Raw genomic sequence first — 25,137 nt, forward strand, 5'->3', positions numbered from 1 at the left:
GATTTGTTCGCTTTTTCCAACAATCTCTTCCGACATATACTTGGCGACTCCCCTGACTCTGATATCGCCCTCAATAGATCACATAGAGTGGGGCCACCCCGGGCTCCCAATGCCCTTCCGACAGACATCTTGGTGTGTGTACAGGACTTCAGGATCAAGAAATCCATTCTGGCAAAGGCGAGATCTGTGCACCCTATCTCCTTTCACGGCCACTCCCCGGTGCTGTACCAGGACTTAGCCCTGATCACCCTACAACGCCGCCGACAGTTCCGCCCTGTGACGGAGCATCTGAGACAGCAGGGGATCCCGTACTCATGGGGACATCCCTTTCGCTTAATCTTCCGGTACAATGGCAAAATTCAGCAACTTAGCTCACTCACAGACTCGTGCAGGCTGCTGGGCTTCACCCCACCGTGTGAAGATGAGGATGATTACAGCACTGAGACTAGAACCGAGGTATCCCCGTCGGGATGGCGGCGACAGGGCAGGCGAAGACGCTCCCGGAAACCGCACAAATCCGAAATTGTCAAGAATCAGCAGGCGGCTCTCACAGCTGTATCGGAGACCCTCGCGGTAGAGGGCCCCAGCACTAAATGACACATGCGGACTACTGATGCCTTTTTTGGTGCTTTTGCTTATTCCCTTTTGAGGCCCAGGCGGGCGGTGGGTGGAGTGGTACTCTTCCCCTTGGTCACGACACGGAACCCCCTCACTTTTCTGACCGGTCATCTCGCGATGACAGACACTGTTCCATGACTACAACTGTTCGAACTGTCACCAACTGGATGTTGCTTTGGGGCTTGTTTCAGGTTTTTTTTTTTTCTTTTCTTTTGGGCTGGGTCCCCTCGTCCACCTTTCCCCACTGTGCTATGCGGATCAGCTGTCAAATGGCATAGGCTGTCCCCTCATAGCCCTCCATTCCTTAGTTTACACGACTACTCACGATGTGATTCAGCTTACGTTTCATGTTAATCTCGATGCCACACACACCCATTTGAATTCTTATTCTGAACGTACGTGGCTTGAACAACCCCATTAAACGCAGGGCAGTCCTCCACTACTTGGAGCAATCCAAAGCTGACATTTGCCTCCTACAGGAGACACATCTTATCCCCAAAGACCACCACAGGATGAAGTCACATGCCTTTCCCACACAGCTATTCTCCTCCAACCTTACTAAATCTGCCGGGGTCGCCATTCTCGTCTCCCGCTCCTTCCAAGGGAAAGTGCTCCATAAGGAGGCGGAGATTAGAGGTCGCCTACTCACATATCAGTTCCAAGTGGCTGGAGTTTCCTTCATAGCGGGGTCCTTCTATGCCCCCAATGAAGGTCAGGACACATTCTTTCACAATGCACTCACTGAGGCAACGGCTAACTCGGAGAGACACCTATTGCTTGGGGGGGTATCTGAATATGGTATTTGATAACATTCATGACCGCTCGTGCCAGCGAACAAGCCAGGTTGGCGCTCTTTCTCCGGCAGGGTCGGCGCGTGTCCAAGAATTGGGTATTGTTGACTTATGGCGCCACTTCCATCCCCATAGCCGAGCCTACACTTTCTACTCGGGAACACATAAAACGTATGCTAGGCTAGAATATCTCCTTAGTTCCACCTCACTACAGGCACTTGCGATAGATCAGTCCCTGGAGCTGGACTTCCCTCTAGTTGAAGACGAAGTACGTGACGCCTTACGTTCCTTGTCCTCTGGTAAAACCCCGGGACCTGACGGCCTCCCGACTGAGTTTTTTAAAAGTTACGCGAAATATTTGGTGCCGCACCTCCATTCGATGTACACGGTGGCCATCTCGAATGGGGCTCTACCCCCAACCATGCGTACCACTAACGTGGTATCCTTGTTGAAACCTGGTAAGGACCCCGCGTCTCCTGAATCCTATCGACTGATTGCAATCCTGAACACGGTCTATAAGATTCTGGAGAAAGTCTTGGCTAACCGGCTGACTCAGTTGGTCCCTTACCTAGTGCATTCTGACCAGAATGGCTTTGTCCCGCCACGCAATACATCCCTGAACATACTCCGCTACTTTCGAGTGGCGGAATATCCTTGATCGACTGGCCACGCTCCGCTGCATGGTGTTGGACCTTGAGAAGGCCTTTGACTCGCTGGCCTGGAACTTCCTTTTTGCTGCCCTGGCTCGCTTTGGGTTGATCCCTACTTCCAGGAGTTGGTGCAGCTACTATATCGCAAACCCTCGGTTCGGGTTCGAACAGGTCCTTATGTCTCGGATCCGATTCGGGTGCGACGTGGAACCCAACAGGGATGCCCGTAGTCCCCGCTCTTGTTTGCGTTAGCAGTGGAGCCGCTGGCGGCCCATATGTCGATATGGGGATTGCATGAGGTGACGGCACTCAAACCATCCCGCTCTACATGGACGACTTGCTGCTTTATGCCTTAACCATTTTGCGCGCGCCTCGGGATTGCGAGTGAATCCGGCAAAATCCATACCATCTCCATTCTTGGGGGATGTTCTTGATCAGGGCTACACACTAGGGGGACTGCCTGTGACCTGGCACATCGACACCTTTCGCTACTTGGGGGTCTGAGTTTATCGCACTAAAGCCGATCTCTTCAATGGGAACGTGCTCCGGGCTGCCATGGCGATTCGGTCTCCCATTGGTGATCTCTGGTAGGATCGCCCTGGTCAAAATGGTGTGGTCAAAATGGTGGTACATCCCCGTCTCCTCTGTTATTTTGCCACTTTGCCTCTTGTCATTTCTCCCCCCTTCTTCAAGCAATGGGAAAAGCTGGTGCGGGACTTCATATGGGGGGCATCACGCCATAGAGTATCCATGGGAAGACTTTATCTACCCACCGAGCTGGGTGGCCTTGCAGTACCCAACTTCGAGCATTATTATCTGGCCTCCCAACTGCAATGGATTGCCAGGTGGCTGTCCTCCCGTTACTTATCAGACACGGCAACTGTGCAGCCTCCACTGCCGCTGAAAACCGTTTTACAAATTTTCCATCCTTGCTCCAAACTCAGACCTCCCGATACTCGGCTCCTTCCTGAAGCGTACGGATGCTTCCGTAGGTGACTTTTCCTCACTAGAACCACCATCACATACGCGCCCACTATCCCACTGCAGGGAACTCCACGGGGGATGCCTACACGACGGCGGCTGAGTTACATCACTGGACCTCGGAGGGGATACAGGATGTGGGGGACCTTTTCCAGGAGCGCACTCGTATCCCGTTCCGGGAACTCGTAGCGCAGGTGAACTTACACCCTGGACAGTTTCTTTTACACAGAACACTCATAGCTTCATTGTTGTCCATATGGGGTACACTTGATCAGGAACCTCCCACGCACCACATTTTACAATGCCTTCACGTGATGGGGACAGGAGGGCATCTCACGCGCTGGTTCGCATCTTCACTTCGACAACACACAGAGGTAGACCTCTGTCGACTTCGATTTTGTTGGGAAGGAGCCTTGGGGAGGGCGTTCACAGATAAGGAGTGGACGACCGCCCGAGGCAGCCCGACCCGCATCCCCCGTAACCAGCGTTTCAAGCAGATACAACTTTTTATATTACATCAGGCCTACCTTACCCCTGCCCGAATCAACAAGTACTTCCTCCGCATAGACGCGTCCTGTTTCCGCTGCCAGCAATAAGATGCCGACGTACTTCATATGCTGTGGGGTTGTTAGGTTCTGGCTGACTACTGGAGCGATGCGACGGTCTCTCTCACCTCTTGCACCTCCCGCACCATCCCACAGACTTGGGAAGCTCATATATTACACCTCTTCAGCAGAAACAAGAAATATAGAGCTGCCACGCGGTTCCTGGACCTGGGTCTCATGACGGCCAAAAGCTTGATCACCAAGCGCTGGAAATCCCCCAATCGCCCTACCCACTTGCTTGGCGCCGATTCCTGCTTAACTGGGCGAGAGTGGAGGGTGCGGCACTACGTAGGGAGGACCTGCTTGACATTCGTATGTTTCCCCTGGCACCTCAATGGGACGCAATGCTCTCCACACTCCAAGGGATGGACACTGACACAGGGAACCCGACTACATCACAGAGGGTTATTACCCAAGGTATGCCCCCCACTGACGTGACTGCAGACGGAAACCGACACCTGCACCGATTTAGCCCTTCTGTCTCGGTGCCCTTCTGTCTCGGTGCCCCACTGTCACTGGCTCTTGGTGACCCTTAGCTGCCCCAACTGCACTGGATGCGGCAGCAGATCTTGAAGAGACTCTCCCTTACCCTTCCTTCGCTTATCTTGTCCTTATTTTGTTGTACCCTATGTCCCTGGTTAAGTTTGAATTGCACCATACCTGTACTATTCACACACTACCCGGTGCTGTGGACTTTGTCAGCACTGCTCTGCCCTTGTTGGGATATTGCCTCCCGGTTTGGTGTGCTCATCATGCCTTTCATCCCTGTATTTCCTGATATTGTTGGTTATTGTACATCATGCTACCGGCAATCTCTTTTCTCTCCTTTCATACCGGCTATATGGAGTGCTGCTCTAACCGTATGCTTACCTAATGATGTGCAAAAGAAAAATGTTAATAAAAATAATTTAAACAAAAAGGTGGTGAGCAATCAGGGAGATGTCCTGACGTTTTAACCACCACCAAAGGTGCAAAACCTCTTGCTACCGGACTCCACTCTACCTGCGTGTTGCAGTACAAGCCACCCTTGATGAATGGCAGAAAGTGTTTCAGCGCCAGAGGAATGGCTCACAGCTCCAAAAGACTGATATGGAGCCCGGCTTCCACCATAGGCCAGAGTCCTCTGATCTTCACCATTCCCAGATGACCTCCCCAGTGACCCGTCGGTCACCACCCACAGCGCTGGTTGGAAAAGAACAGGTGCACGCCAGTGGTTAGATTGTGGTCGAGCTGCCAACACTGTAGATCTTCAGCAGTCTACTTTGAACACTGGATGAAATCTGACTGGTTTCCTTGGTACTGGGCTCACTGAGACTTTAGGTTCCAATGCACATCCCATTGGCACAGCTGACAAGCAGGCTAGCAGGCCAAGAAGCCGCAGACGTCTCTCACTGAAATGAGGCTCAGAGGTTGAAGCATTGGGATCATAGCCCAAATGTCCTGGTCCCATTTCAACAGAGGGAAGGCCCTGAGCTGCACTGTGTGCAAGACAGCTGCTATACCAGCTGCCTTGTGATCTGAATCTTGTGGCGTGGCAGGGTTTGAGGGGACCAAACACAAGGAGAAGATGGAGGGAGCGCTGAAACTTTTCAGACACCTAACCCCAGTCACAGATCTGGGTTGAATCCATCATCCTTCTTTAGCTGACTTTGCCACCCCAGTTCAGACACAGCTATATGCAAACCAGTGACCCTGACCCTCATGGGAACAGTCCAGCCTGAACTGTCAAGCCATGTCTTCCCCAAACCGAAAACAAGCATCCTGGAACCGGTTTCGGGCTAACAGCCCTCATCACCCAGGCTAGCTTGAATCCAGTGGCAAAGTGAGTAACGACCCACGTCTGGGCACACCCTGCCAACTTAGGGCGAACAAAGCAAACACAAGGCGATGATGGACGGATCGCTGAAGCTTTCCAGACACTCACCCCCAGTCACAGATCTGGGTCGAATACATCATCATTCTTTAGCTCACTTCGCCAACCCAGTTCAGACACAGCTATATGCAAATCAGTCTTGACCCTGTGCCTCATAGGAACAGTCCAGCCCCAACTGCCAAGTCATGTCTTCCTTGGATCGGAAACAAGCATCTGGGACCGGTTTTGGGCTAACAGCCCTCATCAGCCAGACTAGCTTAAATCCAATGGCAAAGTGAGCAAGAGACCCACGTCTGGGCATACCCTGCCAACTTAGGGTGGGGGGAGCCAGGGTGACGCCGTAGGTGGTGATCCAGTTGTTGAAGTTTGTGATGAAGTCAGGTAGGTTGCTGCTGTGCTCAGGCTGTTGTTCCGAGAGTATGGTTGTCCAGTCTTTCTTTGAGATGTAGCTCCAGTTTTATCAGGCTGGCCTGGTGGTAGTAGTTCTGTGTTGGTGTAGGATGGAAATGGTGATCTTCATGAGGGCGTGATTAGGTCACTAGTGTGGGCTTGTTGACCGAGATGTCCTCAAAGGTGGTAAAAACTAGGTCCATGAGGTGTCCGGCAGCATGTGTGGATCCTTTTACATGTTGGATGATACTCAGGTTTCCTAGTTCAAGTTGGTACAGTCTCCCAAGTGGATGTTCACGTCCTCGAGGAGGATGAAAGCGCTCGGGTCAAGGATGAGAAGTGTGGCAAAGTAAGAAATGGTGTTGGTGAAGTGGGTGCATGATCCTGTGGTATGTTTAGGAGGGTGCCATTCAGGGTAAAGTTAGCTGGGACATTAAATCTGAACGATAGGTGTTTCAAGTAGCTGGGGGTTGTGTACACATCTGATGACGTCCTTGAAGATGATGCCGATTACACCCCTGGGCTTGTGTTGTCTGTCCTGCCTTGTGATCTTATAGCTGGGATCGCCATACAACAAAGGAACTTTTTATGCATTTGTCTATTACAGCAGCCACTGAAAAGTCCATCAATAAAATACCTGAATGATATGTACAAACTAACTAGATGCTTACTGAGACACAAGTTTCAAACACTTGAACCCAGACTCAGGATCTTATATAAAGTTAAGTAGCAAGAGAAAAAGAACTAAACTTTGCACAGGACATGGTAAATCTCCACCAAATCCTCCACAAATCAGGCTATTTGTAGATATTTTCCACCAATTCCACCACAAATTAGACCCTTTGTATTGATTTTGTAAAACATTTACCAATAATTAGAAATCAGCTCAGGTTACTGGGCACAACATGTGTATGTACAATCTCTTAAAACAGAGTCTTACCACTTGCAATGGTCCAGTCTCTGGCTACAAGAAGTTCCCCGTGATAGCGATGACAGACATTGTGTTTACTAAAATAGTGCATTCATGTAAAGACAGGCAATAAAATGGCTGAGCCAATATAGTACCTTTCAAATTCCATCAGATCAGGAGACGACGTGACTGATGACTGTGTGAGTTCAATCTTGCTCTCTTCTTCCAATGACTTGTTTCCATATTGCTTATCGAGGTGTCTGCTCATTAACGGGTTTTCTCTGCTAGATTCAACAGAAGCATTGCTAGACAACCAACACAAGAGGACAAATACTGTGCATGACTGCCAAGGAGTTGTGCTTAAAATGCTGAGTTCTGTGTTCATATATGGGGACGCACAATGACTCTGGTAAAATACTTGACATTTAACTTCTCTCTAATATCACGTTATCAAAAACAAGATAGCAAGCATGGCAGTGCAATCAACGGTTATCAAATTCCTATGAAATAAAATAAAAAATTAAAACCTTAATTTAGATTTGAATGACAACAAAACATCATCCATTCTGTAGTAGCTGTAAATCCTCCTAGGTTTTCTGTTATCACCCAACTCTAAATCAGGCCAGATAAATATCAGATAACATCTATTTAGACATAACATACAGAAGAGCTGAGATTCTTACTAATATTGAACAATTATAAGGCTGCACATTTTACCTCAATCACCTAGAAATGGCAGACATGCGGTCTGGTGCTATGCATAAAAAAGTTATTATTATTGTGATCAACAATCAAGCATCTAATACTGCATTGATAAAGGGTCAAGTAGCTATAAGATTTATTTATAAACCAGAGCATGCACTGTATTACAGAAATATTTAGAACTTAGAACCCTCAAACTCCTATATCAAATGTGTAAGAACAAAATATGAATGAATAATGGCCCTTTAGTGAGCGAGCATGTACTGACATTTAGCAGCCTACAATCATCTGTATTTTCCAAAGTATAACCTATTTAAGTTATGAAAACTAGTCTTTGCTAAATCCCTTAGCTGCTGGTCAGCAAACAGCTCCTTTTTCCAAGACGACACAGGCAAATTCAAAACAATAGAAATGCAGGGTTCACTATGAAAACGAAAAGATTAATACACATTTTTGACTCGCTGAAAGATACTTTTAAATGTTGGGCATATTTCCAGTAGCACGCTAAATAGGGTGCACTGGTCCCTAAAAAAATCCATCAATTATATACAGTCAAGTTTTAGGAAAAGGTCATCAATTGAGATGATTTTCCATCATAAGGATAATCAACAACGACCTAAGAAATTATAGCCTAAACCCTGTAAACGACAGAGCAACAGAGAATAAAAAAAAACACAAAAGCATAACAGAGTAGGACATGCTCATACACACAAAGAAGGAAAAGCCACTCACATTCAACTAACTCCGAAACAACTTTATATTAAATTACCAAAATTATTACTCAAAGGAAGCCACAACGTTTGTGGATTCAACAAAAACTATAACCAAAAAAAATAGAAGGGGAGGTAGCAACATCACCCATGATAATACTTGAGAACAGCCATGGACCGATCATTCACTATGAGCAACAGCGATGACAACACCTCCTCAAAGGAATTAGACATGTGTTCCTTCATGTGTTAACTCCTGAGTCCCTGTGATGAGTTACTTAAAAATGTTATAGACTAAGGAGGGACAGGAGCCGGGTTTATAAGGTCCTGCTCACTGGCTCCCAAAGGAGATCAGTTTAAGAGGGGTGAGCAGTTCCTAGTGAAAACAAGGGAGGGAACAGGCAGGTCTGTTTTCGTAATGCCCTCACACACCCCGAGAGATGTCATGCTTCATCATTTGGGCAGTTGCCCCTCGTCAGGCTAGCGCTGCAATGCCGGACGGGCTCACGATACAGGGGCTCTTTATCGGGGATCTTTTGAAGAAGCCGTAGGGTGCGTGCGGGTGTGGGGGCTAGGCAGTGCACGAGTGAAGTGGTTTTAAAAGGTTCTGAGCAATCCTTACTTAGTGAAGTTTATTTATAAGGTAGCTCTTGCCTGGTTAAAATAGTGAGAGAACCCTTGTGTTGGAGCAATGTTCCTAAAGGGTTAATGTGGTGTCAAAGGTCAACATGTTTCGTGCCCAGGCTGCCCGAAAAGGGTCAATTGGCACTTCGTCAGGACCATTAAACTAAGGTAGGGTGTGCACTACCGTCTGGCAGATGTGGTTGAGAGTGCCAGAAGCGGTAGGGAGTATACTGGTAAGCTAGTGCTAGGGTATACTTGTAGCAAGGGTAGGACGATCGCTAGTTGCCCGCCTACTCCTCAACCGGAGCAACGACGTGCTCTGGTTTATCCCAGTCAGCCTTGACTAGTAAGCTAGGGGTCTACAAGTATACCCTAGCACTAGCTTACCAGTATACTCCCTACCGCTTCTGGCACTCTCAACCACATCTGCCAGACGGTAGTGCACACACTACCTTAGTTTAATGGTCCTGACGAAGTGCCAATTGACCCTTTTCAGGCAGCCTGGGCACGAAACATGTTGACCTTTAACACCAAATTAACCCTTTAGGAACATTGCTCCAACACAAGGGTTCTCTCACTATTTTAACCAGGCAAGAGCTACCTTATAAATAAACTTCACTAAGTAAGGATTGCTCAGAACCTTTTAAACCACTTCACTCGTGCACTACCTAGCCCCCACACCCGCACGCACCCTACGGCTTCTTCAAAAGATCCCTGATAAAGAGCTCCAGTTTCAGGAGCCCGTCAGGCATTGCAGCGCCAGCCTGACGAGTGGCAAATGCCCAAATGATGAAGCATGACATCTCTCGGGGTGTGTGAGGGCATTAGGAAGACAGACCTGCCTGCTCCCTTACTTAAAATTGTAACTGATTTAAATGACACTACAGCCACACATCATCTCCTATTGCTACCCCTTAAATTATAACTGTTTCTGGCCAGGCTAGTTGCGAAATACATGGTACTGCATTGTACATGAATTTATTCCACAAAACGCTGCCATTGTTTCACTCACTTGCCACGGTTTATGGATGCTATGTGGCTTCGTCGTTTCCAAAATGAGATCAGTGGCCACTTCTCCTCAGATGGGAGACCTGCCATGCAGTGTAGTCACTGGCTCTTATGCCCAGTAAAACCTACTTAATTCTTCAAGACTAAGATAAGTTACCTGAAATTTTATAGAAAAATTACCTGGCATTGCAGCAGTACACTCTGACATATTCCTCCTTCACCTCTTCCAGGCTGCATGGGTTCCCATCCTCCAAATGGAAAGACTCTGGTTACACAGAGAAGAAAAGCTAGACATTATGACTATCAAGAAAGTCGTCTCCAGTCTATCACAATGAATGGAGAAATTAGATAATCACCACCATATTAACTCTAGTATTCCTTACACTACAGTTCCTGAAACATTTTTATTTTCTCTTGCACATTAAATCAATTGAACCCAATCAAGGCAAAAGAAATCAACAACTGTGGGTCCAGGAGCAATCGAATGAGCCATAACAATCACCAGAACAACCAAAGTTGTAATGCTCTACAAAAGTAAAGTAAGGCTTGGCTCTTCCAGAAGTGTAGGAGTAGTCTGATGCCAATGACAGAAAATCTCCTAATTTCCGCCAATTTCCATTTAGTTTGGGGGACTGTAAATAGCAGAAGTCCAGCCAACAGTAAAGACCTTTAGGGAACATATTTTTCTATTCACATATTTTTCAATTCTTTATGACAAGTATAATCGTGCCTAGACAGATTTCCACAAGAGAGACTCAATCATTATGATTGTGCAAATGAGAGAGACTGGATACATTTCATGGAGCCCAAAGATATGGCGCACCTTGCAGGCAGTGCTGCAGCTGTTCAATTTGATAGCCCAGAAGCACCCCAAAAAGGGCATTTTCAAAGTGTAATTTAGAATGAATCCAGGATCCTACAAAACTAGTGTAGGAGAAAATGGGAACATAGCACAGTGTATTACAAAACTGGTGAGAATGAACCAGCAATCTTACCTTAATTTGAGGACGAGGTTTTAACCTGGCAAGCAAATTTATAGCAACACTCCATAGAGGTAGGTGGAGATAAGAGCATAGACAACACACATAAATGTTAACACAGCTTTTTGTCCTGGAAATGTTGAGTTTTAGATCCCTGAAACTCAGTACAGGAGCGGTTTTATAAAGGCTTACATTCAGTGCATCAAAACCCACAGATGGAACAGATACCGGAAGACAGGTCTTGGTATCATCTGCATAAGACTGAAATTTTAAATTCTCACAACATATCAAACAGAAAGTGGTTATATAGACATATTAAAAAGTATTGGTTAGATGGCAGAGCCCTGAAGAACTCCACAGATTTGGAGGAAATACAAGCTTGCAGATTCACAACATGGCGTTCACCATGGAGATAAGAGGCAAACTAGCATACAGCCTGCTCATTGGTATTGTGTTTCCCAATCACTCGATGCAGTGTTATAAAAAGGGGCAGAAAGACGCAAACAGGGCCAACAATTATCAAAATGGACATCTTTCCAATCTGAGGTAGCAAACAAGCTCTACCAAATGTCCAGAAGTGCTTGGGTAGTACTTGGGTCAGAAATCAGACTGGAAGTCATCTAAGATCGTATGTTGTTAGAGAACAGCTTGTAGACTGGTACCAACCATTCCCTTCAGAATTTTATCCAACCACAGACTCCAAGCATATGGGCTATAGTTATGTAGAACTTCCAGGTTTAAGTTGGACTTCTTTAGGAGTGGAATTACAATGGAATTCTTCAGATTGACTGGGACTATGCCTAAAGCCAGTCAGCTGTTAATCAGGTGCAAAACCTTAAGTGCAAGAACATCAGCAGGAAAGTCTAGCCTGTAAAGCTGGAACATGGGTATTTAGACTTACATGTAGGCTTAAATAATTGAAGGAGCCCCAGGGATTCGAATTCTGATATTTCATGAAAGTGGAATGCACAAGATGAGCTGGTACATTATTACAAAAAATGTACACATACTTGTAACTATAGTTCTCCATTATGAGCATTCTCTCTCACTATATAAACAACTGAATATCTCAACACACATGCTGGACTCCTGGAACACATTTTAGAATATCATTTTAATTTGTAAAATTCATTACATTAAGGAAAGCACACCACTGTGAACATATTGTTCACAAATACGTACTCAGGCAAGCTCTGAGACCTAGGCCCGGGGTGACTGATTGATAGGTCACATGTGGTGTGGCATGTAACCAGCAGACAAATGGAGCAACAGGAAACCTTAGATCAATCCCAAAGTTAGGCAGAGCAACATTCCAATAGTCAGGGGCGTGGCTTAGCCGGCTGCAAGATGGCCGCACCTTGAGTGGGCTCTGCCGGCCAAGCCTTTAATCCGCAAATATCCTGCAGACTCACAGCTCGTCGTCGTCTGGAACCCTGCCATCGCTGTTCTCCTCCTTCCGTGGCATAGACTGAACCGTCTCCTGAGGCCCTGCATCCCTGTGGTGCTTGATCCGGCGCCTCGTGTCTCTTGGGCCCGGGCCCTGTATCCTGGTCGCTCGGGCGGTTTTGGCCTGTGCCGCTATCCTGAAATTGCCTGGAGGCTGTCGATCCATCCTGTGTGCCACACCGCTGCTTCCGACATCTGTGCCGGTGTGTCCTGCAACTGGGGGGGTGCTTTGTGGCGGGTTTGGGGGTGCGCGTGCTGCACCGCACGGCCCAGCCTATTCATGAGCGGGCACCTCATACTGCGTTCAGACGCCCGCTGTGCAGGCCTTCCGTCATCAGGTCGGGCGAAGTGGGCGGCACGCTCCCCGTGATACCCCGCTGTGGGCAGCCCCCTATCTTGCTGCGGCGACCTGCTCCCGGCTGATACGTCCTGCGGCCGCTGTGTTTGCTGCTCCTCTGCCTACGCCCGGCCTGCCTGGAGAGCTACCTGCTGAGGTCGGCGGCCTATTTGTGGGCCCTACAATCGGAGGCCGTGCTGTACTGGGCTGTCCTGCATATCACCCCCTATGGCTGCACACACCCATCGCCTCCTCAGACAGAGGCTGTCTACTCCCCCTGCCGAGCCCCTCCGGCACCCGCCGAGGCTTCCTGTGACCCACTGCTGCGGGTCGCTTCCCCGCCTGCTGTGGCCTCCCGAATTTCGGCGCTTTCATCTTGCGGCCGCTGTGTCAGCCAGTTGCCCACCTCTACCCTGCCTGCTGGTACCAGCACCTGCTGCTGACTGCTGAGAGCTGGCAGGCCCTGCGATCGGAGACTGTCCTAACTTGGCTTGCTCCTGCTGGCTGCATCTGACAGTGGCCCGCAAGCTATGACTACTCCGCCTGTGTCTGCTTGCTCCTTCTGCCTGGCCCCAACCCACTTCCTTCGTTCCGCTGAGGCCTGTGATCTTCACCAGGGGTGAGTGCATAGACTGCGGGGGTTATCGCGGTGGGTCCGGAGACGCAGTTCAAGCTGGACTGTTCCCATGAGGCACAGGGTCAGACTGATTTGCATATGGCCATGTCTGAACTGAGGTGGTGGAGTGAGCTAAAGAATGATGATGGATTAAACCCAGATCAGTTGACTGGGGGTGAGTGTTTGATTTGCTCAAACGCTCCGTCCATCATCCCCTTTGGTATCGCTTTGTTCGCCCTAAGTTGGCAGGGTATGCCCAGACGTGGGTCCCTTGCTCACTTTGCCACTGGATTCAAGATAGACTGGCTGATGAGGGTTATGAACACGAAACTGGTCCCCGGATGCTTGTTTCCGGTCCAGGGAAGACATGGCTTGGCAGTTCGGGCTGGACTGTTCCCATGAGGCACAGGGTCAGACTGATTTGCATATGGCCATGTCTGAACTGGGATGGTGGAGTGAGCTAAAGAATGATGATGGATTAAACCCAGATCATTTGACTGGGGGTGAGTGTTTGATTTGCTCAAACGCTCCGTCCATCATCCCCTTTGGTATCGCCACGAGGCCCGGCTCCCCACTGTTCACAACGCTTACACTGCCCAGGCCCCGTGCCTGTTGGGTCTGGCCTCGTATTCCCGCTGCCACTGTCTCCCCCGGTCGTACTCCCCAATTGGAACCCCAGGGTGGGGGGGAAAAACACTGCTGCAGATCCACTCCTCGGACCCTCCCTGCCAACGCGGCTGCACACCACATTGGTTCACCTGCCACTATGGTCGAAGGTCTGGCTGAAGACCCCCCGTGCAGGCAGTCTGTGGATTCCTCCTTCACTCTGCCTTCCGTTCCTTCTGATCCTTCCTTCTGGCCGCTGCAGGGCTGGTCATTGTTCCTTCGCCCCCTGTTGTGCTCCCCCTGTGTGCTCCTCATACCTGGCGACCGCCAAGGGAAAGGCTGACACCGAGCAGCCCAGGCTCACATTTGATCAGCGTAGACAGACGCGCCAGGAAGGCACCGGCGTCGACGGGGCGACCAGCCTGCCCCCACGAAAATGGCTGCTTCACGTGAAGATGAGCTCAAAGCCATCGTGTTAGAGGTCAAGTACGCGGTGTCTGGGATCGCCGCCCAGCTGGAACAGTTATCCTCTCGCCTGGACGTGGCTAAATCCTCTGTGGACTCCCACGATAACCGCCTGCTGCATGTCGAGTCAAGAGTCTCCGATGCGGAGAATGCTGCCACTCAAGACCGCCAGAAACTCCTCCAAAAGGACTAAGTCCTCGAACTCATACGCTCCAAGAACGAAGATTTGGAGGCGCGCTCCAGCAGGAGTAACCTCCGTATCACGGGGGTTCCAGAGTCCACCAACATTTTGCGGATGGAAGACTACGTGGAGTAATTGGTGCGCGAGCTGTTTGGTGATGTACTTTCCCCGGTCTTCATTGTGGAGAGAGCGCACCGCTCCCTTGGTCCCCAACCTGCCCCTGGTTTGCCAGCTCGTCCCATCATCACAAAAATCCTAAACTTCCGGGATCGCGACGCAATTCTCCGGGCGGCCAGGGAAAAAAGTGAAATCCGGCACCAGGGTAACTCACTGTCATTCTACCCAGACTACACACTGGCGTACAGGCTCCCCGCCGCAAATTCCTGCCTGCAAAGCGCATCTTACAAAAACATGAGGTCTCCTATTCTCTTGCTTATCCGGCCAAGCTGTGGGTCAGGCAGGGCTCCAAGACTCTGGTCTTCCCGGATCCCAAAGACGCCCTTGCCGTCGCCAAGAAATTGGATCGCACCCATCTTTCCACCCCAGCTAATTCTCAGGACTCCGAGGCAGTCAACCTCAGTGATAATGACTGAAATGTGCTTCTATATTGTTCCTGGTTACTTATCCCTCCCTTTATGACTGAATGCTTTTTTACTTAACATGTTAGCATTATGTATCCTGGCTTGCTGACTGTATGCCTCCTGCTGTTACGCCTGAAAGCCGGGCACACAGGTTCTCCTTCTCTAGGTCACGCTGTATTCTGTAGTCTGCTTATACGTCTCTGGGCCTTTTATTGTCAAATCTATGATCTGGGCCTACAGTTACTGTGTATTTCTAACCTTTCTGTTTTAGGTGTCTGCTGGTTCTTCAGGCTTGGCCACCCTGTCTTTCCAGTGTCGAGTTGCCGCCTGTGTGCGAAGTTATAGGACGCAGGCACTAGCAACGGTCGTGCTTTGCCGAACAGGAAGGCGTAAATAAACAGGTTAAAACGCCACTGTGACTGGTTGGTGGCTGGTATGTGACCCCATAGCTCCAACCAGTCCTTTTTAATGGTATGTGTCCAGGGAGGTGATCTTTGACCCCTTCTTGCCTTGATGAATTTGCCACACAATAATTGGCAATGAAACATGTTGGCCGTCATTAACAAGGTATTCAACATGCTGTGTTTTTAAACAGCGGGATAGACTCCTAACCAGAATAAATAAATATTTGAGAGTCTGACCCCTTTATGTCTTTGTTGGCACAGTTTTTGTGTTTTTGTCTTCACAATACACCTTCTTTTGTTATGTGTTTCTTCTTTGCACTGGACACTATACATTTTTCCTAAGAGAAAGTTACCAATGATGAAATAGACGTGGGCAAGCTGGTGAGAACCAACCAGTAGCTCCTCTGGTGGTGCGCACGTGAGGTACTTTCTCTTTCTCTACACATTTTTCACCTCTTTTTTCCATTGCTGAGGGGGTGCGTAGAGTTAAGTGAGTAGTTTGATTCTCCTGTGGACTGACTTCACATTTCTCTGTTTTCACTTTTTCTATCTGACTCGTACATTCTTTTTAAATATTTGTAGCATTCTGGATGGGGTTATACTATATAATGCAATAAGTATTGGAGGTATTTGAAAAGCTTTCTCTCCTCCACTCATTCCAGATCAATAATAAAAAATTCTTTGCTACTGTGTGCCAGTACTTTTGTGTTGAAACTATTGTTGATTGGAGGGTGTTCTGGCACATTTTCCCTCTGTAGCTCCCTTTTTGATCCACCACCCTGTCTTTCCGACAGGGGTGTATGCTGGGCGACGCCATGCCGCCACGGGATGATTAATACTTTTGACTTTGATTTTTCCCTTCCTAGTTGTGGGCCCCTGGGGCGGTGCGGGCGGTATCTCAACCTGATTGGGAGGTTGGTGTGGGTGGGGGGTTGTTTTTCAGGATTTGCTGCCTCCATTTGAGGCGTGTTAGTTTTTGATAGTACGTATTGTTTTTTATTTGGTTATTTCGTTGACATATTGCTTGCATCACAACACCGTCACACGTGGTCTCCGCACTGCCACGGCGCTTCGCTTAGCGCACAGTCCTAGGATCATCCTATTGCCGTCCTCCCTCCTTTGTTTAGTGTTCCTCCCCTACAGCTTAGCCACTTACCTTGGCCTGCTCGAGCCGGTCCTCTTCCTTCCCCTACACTGTTGTACTGCTTGCTCTTATTTCAGTTGGCTCGCTTTACCATACGCATTCACTCACAAGCCCTGGCCATACTCACCGCACCGCGCTTCACTCTTCTCCACACTTTAAAGACATGACAGACACGGTCTTTTGGACATGGAACATGCGTGGTCTTAATGACCACTGAAAAGCTCGGCTAATACACGCACACATCCTCCGGCACAAAGTGGAAATCTGTTTGTTACAACAGATTTCACTCTTATTTTCTCTAAGAAACAAAATGCTTAGATAATGACTGCTTTAACTTGCGTTGTTGGAATTTGAACCGGGTATTCCCCTTGCGTTTTTCTGCTTCTTGATTCCTTTTCAGAGCCCTACCTGCCGCGGGAACGCTTGTCGCTCCTAACGCGGCCGGCTTCCCTGTGGGTGCGGCGTCACTTGCTGCCGCTAGGGGGACTCGCCCGTCTCGTTGCTCTCGCGTCACGGCTCTTCAGATGCGGAGCTTGCAGCGAGAGTAACGAGTGCTGAGCCTTGTCCCCGTCGTCTGCCTCACCGAGACGTCCGCGTTTAAAAGCGGATTGTACTGCCTGCATTGTTTGAAACACGCCCCGGCAGGGGTCCGTATTGCGGAATTGATTCCGCGGTGAACGCACTTGTCAGCGAGGTAAGCACCTGACATTTTGCACACATTTTGCGGACTAAATAACGCTTGGGGCACCAATACTTTTGTTTATACGCGCTGGGGAGCAGACACCCGGTCAGGATAGGTTCCTGAGGGTTTTAGTGCGTTGTGGGGTCTGGTGCGGCCCTATCTGTGGTCCTTGGGACTACCCTAATATTCCAGCCTCCAGCCTGCCCTCATATCTTTTACCTGTGTGTTGGGGTGTTTTCAGTAGTTCACAGGCCCCTTGTAATTTCCATTTCCATATTTACCTGGTCGCTATGGCTGGTCACGGGGAATACTATGAAGAGGAGGTCCAGGAGTACCTACCTTATGATGACGACTTTTTTGAAGCTGTTGATGCATCTATTTACAGGGTGGTTAATGAGGTGGTGGGGCTTATGGAGCAGCGCCTCTCGGACAGAAAAGTCCAGGAGTGTAGCAGATTGGCAGCTGTGCATGGGAGCACCGCACCAGCCCCCGGCGATAGTCAGGAAGATAATCTTCCCCCTACTAAGAAGCAGCGTCCGGATGGTGTGGATGTGGACGCTTTTGCGCGCCTTAAGACGGCGTTTTGGGCGAAAGCGGCAACGTCCGTTCCCGTCCCTCCTTCTGAAGGAATTTCCCAGGAAATTCCAGACCCCCCCCCGTCCCCGGCCACTGATAATGACACTCAGGGGAATACAGACGAGGAAGCGGGGTCCTCTCGTCCTTGGCGCCCGACTCCACCTGCCGCTTCGACGGCGCCAGAAGAGGATGCAGACATGATTAACCCCGACGATATTATGCATCCCCGCTCATCGGCTTGGGTCCCAGGGGATAAGGTAGTTTGTTTCCTTGCGAACCGTCTCCGCAAACCTCTTGAGAAGGAGGCGCGGAGCTGTTTAAGAGCAGAGTGTCCGAGGCCCACCTTGCCTGATAAGATCGCGTTTACCCCAGAGATGGATTAAAAAATGGCTACCTTTTTGGCGAAGTATGTGAAGGACCCTCGAAAGGGCATAGATAGGTCTTGGCGGTCCTGTCAGGACAAGCTTCTTGACGCCATCGGTCCAATGGCAAAAACCTTGGACATGGCGGAGGAAGGTAAGGTGACAGATTCAACGATATCAACGGAAGTCCTATCCAATTGGGCGCAACGTGCAATTATTTTTATGGGGGAACACGAATTGCGCTCTTTCAACCGAGTGTCGCCGCTCGTTGTTGATTAAGTTAGAGCCCAAACTCGGGGATCTGGCTTCTTCGGAAGCTGGGGCAGTGGCCCAAGGGGGCCTCTTTGGTGAGCCATTCATAAAAGAACTTGGTAAGTTTGTCTCTACTTTTACCTCGCTGGATAAGGCCCAGTCCAGTATCAAAAGAGTATTTACCCAGCGGGTTTTCCACGGGGCCGGTCGACGCAGGGGCCGCTCGTCCGGCCGTGGACTCCAACAAACCCCTTCCAGGGGACAAGGCTCTGGCCGCGGCCAATATAATTCAACCGCGAACTACAACAACTTTAACCCAATGCGAGGACAGCGTTTCAGGGGCCGTGGAGGTTTCAAGTCCAACTCCGGTGGCGGAAAGTCAAACGGTAAGTGTACTTCCCGCAGATCAGATTTGTATAGGGGGGCGACTTCCCTGCTTTCAAGACGCTTGGGCAGCGATAACCTCCGATGCTTGGGTCCTCCAGACCGTTCAAGGCTTTCATGTTGAGTTTCTAGACAACCCTCAACAGGAGACGCGGCCTCATCCGCTACATTTCAGCCCTTTAGACGCACAGTTGATCGACGAAGAGGTCTCCGAGTTGTTCCGCAAGGGAGCCATTTGTCGCTCAACATTGCATCCCCACGGGTTTCTCAGCAATATATTCCTGGTAGACAAAGCCGATGGGGGTCGTCAACCCGTAATCAATCTCAAGGAATTCAATGCTTGGTTGGTGTATCGCCATTTCAAGATGGAGGGAATCCATCTGTTGCGGGACCTTCTGCGATTATCCGATTGGATGGCCCGCCTGGATTTAAAAGATGCCTATCTGGTAATTCCCATTCATCCGCCCCACCGACGGTTCCTGCAGTTCCGTTTGGGGGGGTGGGGGGGGTCTGGTGTACGAGTTCACTGCCCTTCCATTCGGTCTTGCCGTGGTGCTTCACCAAGGTGCTTCATCCAGCAGTGGAGTTTCTCCGAGCATAGGGTATTCTCATGATCGTCTATTTAGATCACCTTCTTCTGATGGCGCAATCCCCTCAAACCTTGCTGCTACAGCTTCAACAGACCGTGGCCCTTTTGAAGGTTCTGGGGTTTGTTATCAACGCAACGAAGTCAATTCTTCAACCGTCGCAGTCCGTCACCTTTCCTGGGTTTGTAGTGAACTCTGTTCAAGCGACGCTGAGCCTTCCGTCGCGGAAGATGGCGAAGATTCGCCACGAGCTCCGCCGGACGTCTTCCAAGCCGACTATCTCTTTACGTCACTTGGCCAGACTCGTGGACCTTCTCTCGTCTTCGATCCGAATGATTTTTCCGGGGCCCTTACACTACGGGGCCCTTACACTACGGGGCCCTGCAACGTCTCAAGGCGTATCATCTCAGGAGGGGTCGGTCGTACGATCATGTGGTGCCGCTTTCAGCGGAGGCCAAGGACGAAATATCATGGTGGCTCACCCATATGGAGGCATGGAACGGCCGAGCAATTTTCGGCTCCGTCCCGGATTTGGTCATCAAGTCAGACGCCAGCAGATTAGGTTGGGGTGCTCGAGGCAGGGATTTTTCCAGCGGGGGAGTTTGATCGCTAGACGAGCAAGATTTTCATATCAATTGCTTAGAAATGCTTGCGGGTTCTTTCGCGGTACGTTGTTGGACCAAAGATAGAGTGCAGTCTTGCGTCCTTTTGAAGATGAACAATATCTCCGCAGTCCGATATGCCAATTGATTGGGAGGTCCCCGCTCTCGGGCTTTGGCCAATCTGGCGAAAGACATTTGGGAGTTCTGCCTGGATCACCACATATCGGTGATGGCGGAGTATCTCCTGGGCCAGCACAATCGGGTCGCCGACTGGCATTCCAGACATCTATACGATTCCAGCCTATGGAAGCTGGACCCTCCGGTTTTCCAGTTGTTGAACAGTCTTTGGGGGCCGTTTTCAGTGGACCTCTTTGCCTCCCGACTGGACGCTCAGGTTCCAAGATTTCTCAGTTGGAGGCCGGATCCGATGGCTCTTGCCACGGACGCCTTCTTCAGGATTGGAGTGCGGAACGCGGCTATGCGTTTCCCCCGTTCTCAATGATAACGAGAACGAAGGCCCAGATACGCCGGAAGTGTGCGGAGGTAACCCTGGTGGCTCCCCTTTGGAGGTCTCAAGTGTGGTTTCCAGTTCTTCTGGAACTTTCCTGGGAATCTCCAATCCTACTCCCTCTGTATCCTCATCTTCTTCGGACTCCGGACGGGGCGCTTCATCATCTAGTCACTCAGGGAATGCTCCGACTCATGGTGTGGCGGCTTTCAGGCGACGGTGGTCGTTGCCGGGACTTTCGGGACAGGCTGAGGCCCTCCTGTCAAAGGCTTGGGCAGATAGTGTGAGAAAGTGCCATCTTTCTTGCATGGTATGCCCCCACTTTTTGCTAAATTGCTGAATGTACTTTGAATGAGTGTACCCTGGACTCCTGCCAATCAGGTGCCCAGGGCCTATGTTCCTTCCTTAAAACACACAAACTCCAAATTGGCAAACCCTGGCCACATGTCAGCCCCTGGTAAATGGTACCCTAGGTACCCAGGGCCTTGTGACCAGGGAAAGCCCCTAAGGGCTGCAGCACTCATTGTGCCACCCTTAGAGGCCCTGTACCCTTACACACACACACTGCCTTTGCAGGCTGAGTGTCTGGGTGCAGGACAAAAATGAAGAGTTGACATGGCACACATCTCTGTGTGCCATGCCCATTACCTACACTGCCAAGGCATATGTCAGCCACCCCTCTGGCTGGGTGCCTTATGCCCATGGTGTGGGCACAGGAGCAGGAGCCCTGTGCCCCTACAGTACCCAGGTCCATTCCCGGGCACTGTAAGTGCAGTGCTGCCATTTAAGAATACATGGTGCTGAGAGCTCGTCAAACACGAGCTCCACAGCACCATAATGGCAACACTGAAGACTGGGAAGTTTGGTATCAAACTTCTCGGCACCTTAAACCCACACTGATGCCAGTGTGGGATTTAATGTACCAAGCACCCCAGAGGGCATCTTAGAGATGCCCCCTTACAACTAACCTACAATCCACGTCTGCTCTGAGGCTGCCCAGGCTGCCACACAGCAGACACGTTGCTGGACCCCTGGGTGGGAGAGCCCCTGCTCTCCCGGGCCTGCAACAATGCACATCCTGGGTGAGGTGATAAATCTCCTCCCCCAGGATGAGCAAAGGGAAGCTTCAAAGGCCTGCCGCCTCTAGGAGTTTCCCCAGGCCACTGCAACCCCCCACTCTGGCGGGAAGCGTGGCCGGAAACCCCATACAAGGACAGGGGATGTGCCAGCCTGCCCACCCCACCCCTCAGGTGGGGGAGGCGAGGTGAAGCACATCTCCGGGCTCTCGCCATCTTGAAGATGGGAGGCCCTACCCTATCAGGATTAGGCTACTGCCCCCCTCCCACAGGAGAGAGGCAGGATAGGGGGTGTACCCACCCCAGGACAAGGACCCATTGGTCCCTGGCCTTCACCTACCTGTAACGCCCCTAAATCTAGTATTTAGGGGCACCCTGAACCTTCCTTCCCCAGATTCCAGATTCCGAAACTACAAGAAGAGTGAGAAGAAAAGAAGACCTGCCCTGCAGCTGCAAAGGAGAGGGAGACACCAACTGCTTTGGCCCCAGCCCTACCGGCCTGTCGACCTCGGACTTGTTCCTGCTCCAAACCCGGCATCTCTTGTGGCCAGCAACCTCAGAAACCCCGGAGGACCTGGCTACCTTTGAACTCTAATTCCCTGGGACTCCCATGAGTAGAGGCTCTACTCAGAACCTACCTTTCACCCCTGGCAGCAGCCCGGAACCGCGATCCCAGCCCACTCTGCACCCGCCAAGCCTGGCCGGTGCCGGAGTGAACTAAACCCACGAGGACGACCCCACGGCAACTGTGACCCCGAGTCCGGCACCCAAGGACCCCCCCCCTCGACAATCCTGGAGAAGTCTGCAGCCTCAGAACAGAGTGCCACCCCAACCGCGATCAACAGAGGGTAAGATTTCCCGACACCAAAAGGCACCCCTGCACCCGGCGCCCCACGGCCCTCTGTGCCCAATCCCGGGGTACCTACCTATCCTCCAACTAACCTCTCGAAGTGGTGGTGGCACCTGAAGAGTCCTCGTCCCCGAGCCTGCAGTCTTTTTCCAAACCGGAGATTTCCCGAAGAAATCAATTGAGCGCCCGATGGCTCAAAAGCACCCTGCACCCAGCCGCCCGAGTGGCCCTGGCAGTGAAAACTCTACTCTAACCTACTTCCCCACTTGCCCTGAGTAAGTGACCAGGAGCCCAGCTCCCACAGCCGCGTGGCTTGCCAGACAGCAGCCACCAACCAAGGCCCCCCCTATCCCTCATAGGATAACATTGGGCCTAACTCTCTCTCTGCACCCGGCCGTCCTGAAACCGCTGAGGGTGAACTAACTATACCTACCTGACACTGGGGGACCCCTGAGTCTATGCCCAGAACTTCAACTCTGCCAGTCGAGTACTTACCCTTAAACCGCTAACTTCATTTTCCTCATAGGGTAACATTGACTGGCTTTTTCTTGGAAATTCTTCTAAGTATGAACTTTTCAAAACTCAAAATATTCACCAAAAATCAGCCGAGTACCAAAAACGAATTTACTCACCTGCTCTTAGGTGAGCTCCCAGTGCTGGATCTTGGTGCCCAGCACTGACTCTGAAAAGTACCCACAACTATACTTACCTTTAACTCATTTTTCTTCCATAGGAAACCATTGACTGCTTTTCTGTGAAATTTCTTCTAAGTGTTGATTTCTGCAATTTCTAAATATTCCTCAAAAATCGTATAACATCTGAAAACGTAATTACTTACCTGTTTTGGATAAATGTCCCAGTACTGAGTCTAGACACCCAGTACTGGATTACAAAAGTAACGATAACCTACTGTACCTGTAACCAACATTTCCTTCTATAGGGAACCATTGATTGTTTGCTCTGAAATATTTTCTAAGTGCTCACTTTTGAAATAGCTAAATATTAGTTAAAAATCATTACAGTACCAAAGTCGACTTTCAACAGCTGATTCTGAGAACTGACCCAGGACTGGATCTAGGATCCAAGCCTGGAATTACAAAAGTAATCTAAAAAGTAATCTGTTGCATATAATTTGAATTTATCATTGAGCTCAATGTATTGTGTTTAGAAATAGAGTTGCCTACTGCAACTATTTGTAACGGTTTACTAAAAAGTCTATTGCATATACAAAAGTATTTTTATGAAACATCTCCTGTCGAGAAAGTATATTTTAATTCCAAGTGTTGGTTCTAAAATAAAACAAGCATATATTTTTTATATACAAACCATTGGCCTAGAGTTCAGTTATTGAGTGTGTGGAACTATTTGCTGACTGAGTGTGTACAACAAATGCTTTACACGTCCTCTGATACTGCCTTACTGCTCGACCAGGCTACCACTTTGGAGAGTAAGGTTATATCTAACTTTAACCTCTGTTAAACCCTTGGGGTCTGTGGACTCTGTACACCCTGTACCTATTAAGGAACAGTATATACAGAGCCACTTTCTCACAGATAGCACCACGAAACGTTACCGATCCGCGTGGACACGGTGGGTCCGTTGGTGTCTTCGTTGGAGTCTGGATCCCGTGGTCGCAGGAGTCGTTCCCTTCTTAAACTTCTTCACCGATCTGGCATCAGAGGGTTTAGCGTATCGCTCCATTAACGCGATCAGATCGGAGGTTTCGGCCGGTCACGTTCCTTTGGACGGGGCACCAGTCGGTGAACACCCGTTGGTTTTCAGACTTCTCCGGGGTATAAGGTTGTCTTTACCCCCGGAACCTCGCTATTCTGTCCTTTGGGACGTTAACTTGGTATTGAACTAGTTTCTGTCTTGGCAATACAATAGATACCTATTTTTGAAAGAATTATCTTCTAAGCTTGCGATGCTTTTGTGTTTGGTCAGATGTTCGAGCTTTGGACATCTCGGCGCGGACTTTTTCCCCGGATGGGGTTGTGTTTACGATAGGGCGCAGAACTAAGTCTCATACCAGAACAATTTCGTAACCGGGTTTTCGGGATTCTCCAAAATTATGTGTGGTGGATTGCCTGAAGGCGTATGAAGATTTGACGCAGGAAATTCGCCCTCCGGGCGAGCGGCAACTCTTGATAGCTCTCAAGAAGCCACACAAGGCGGTCTCTTCTCCCACCATAGCTAGGTGGGTACGGTGGGTTATTCAAGAGGCTGGTATTGACACAAAGCAGTTTGGTGCCCACTCTACAAGAGGTGCGATGGCCTCAAAAGCTTTTGCGCTGGGTGCGTGTCTAGAAGATTTAATGCGTGCAGCAGACTGGTCTTCGGACTCTACTTTTAAGAGGTTTTATTTTAAACCGGTATTAAATGTGGCACAGTTAGTGGTAAGTAAACTTTGAACTAGCATAATCCGAAGCCTTCGGTCCTGACATAGAATCTGAATTTGCCTAGTATCATGACGGTAAGTTCCAATTCTATTAAGGACACGGAGGTGAGGATTATCCCTCCTGGGGCACTTTGGTGGGAACCCACCCGTATGGCAGTAAGTAATCAGTTTACTTATGAATAGTTCAGTTTTAAGGTTTTTTTGCTTCTTGGTATTACTATGCTTGCGCTATGTGGTT

General features: G+C 49.6%; 1 protein-coding gene across 3 annotated transcripts in view; it reads right to left on the reverse strand.

Annotated features, from left to right (window-relative positions):
* Positions 1–25,137, reverse strand: part of STRA8 (stimulated by retinoic acid 8) — a 181,367-nt gene that overhangs the window by 104,008 nt on the left and 52,222 nt on the right. For all 3 annotated transcript variants that reach the window (XM_085650526.1, XM_085650525.1, XM_085650524.1), the window contains exons 4-5: positions 10,043–10,127; positions 6,974–7,123 (exon numbers count right to left, since the gene is read on the reverse strand). In XM_085650526.1, the coding sequence (XP_085506652.1) occupies positions 6,974–7,123; positions 10,043–10,127 (235 nt within the window). The remainder of the gene's footprint in view (positions 1–6,973; positions 7,124–10,042; positions 10,128–25,137) is intronic.

Source organism: Triturus cristatus, chromosome 4_1 (assembly GCF_964204655.1).
Source record: "Triturus cristatus chromosome 4_1, aTriCri1.1, whole genome shotgun sequence".
NCBI lineage: Eukaryota > Metazoa > Chordata > Amphibia > Caudata > Salamandridae > Triturus > Triturus cristatus.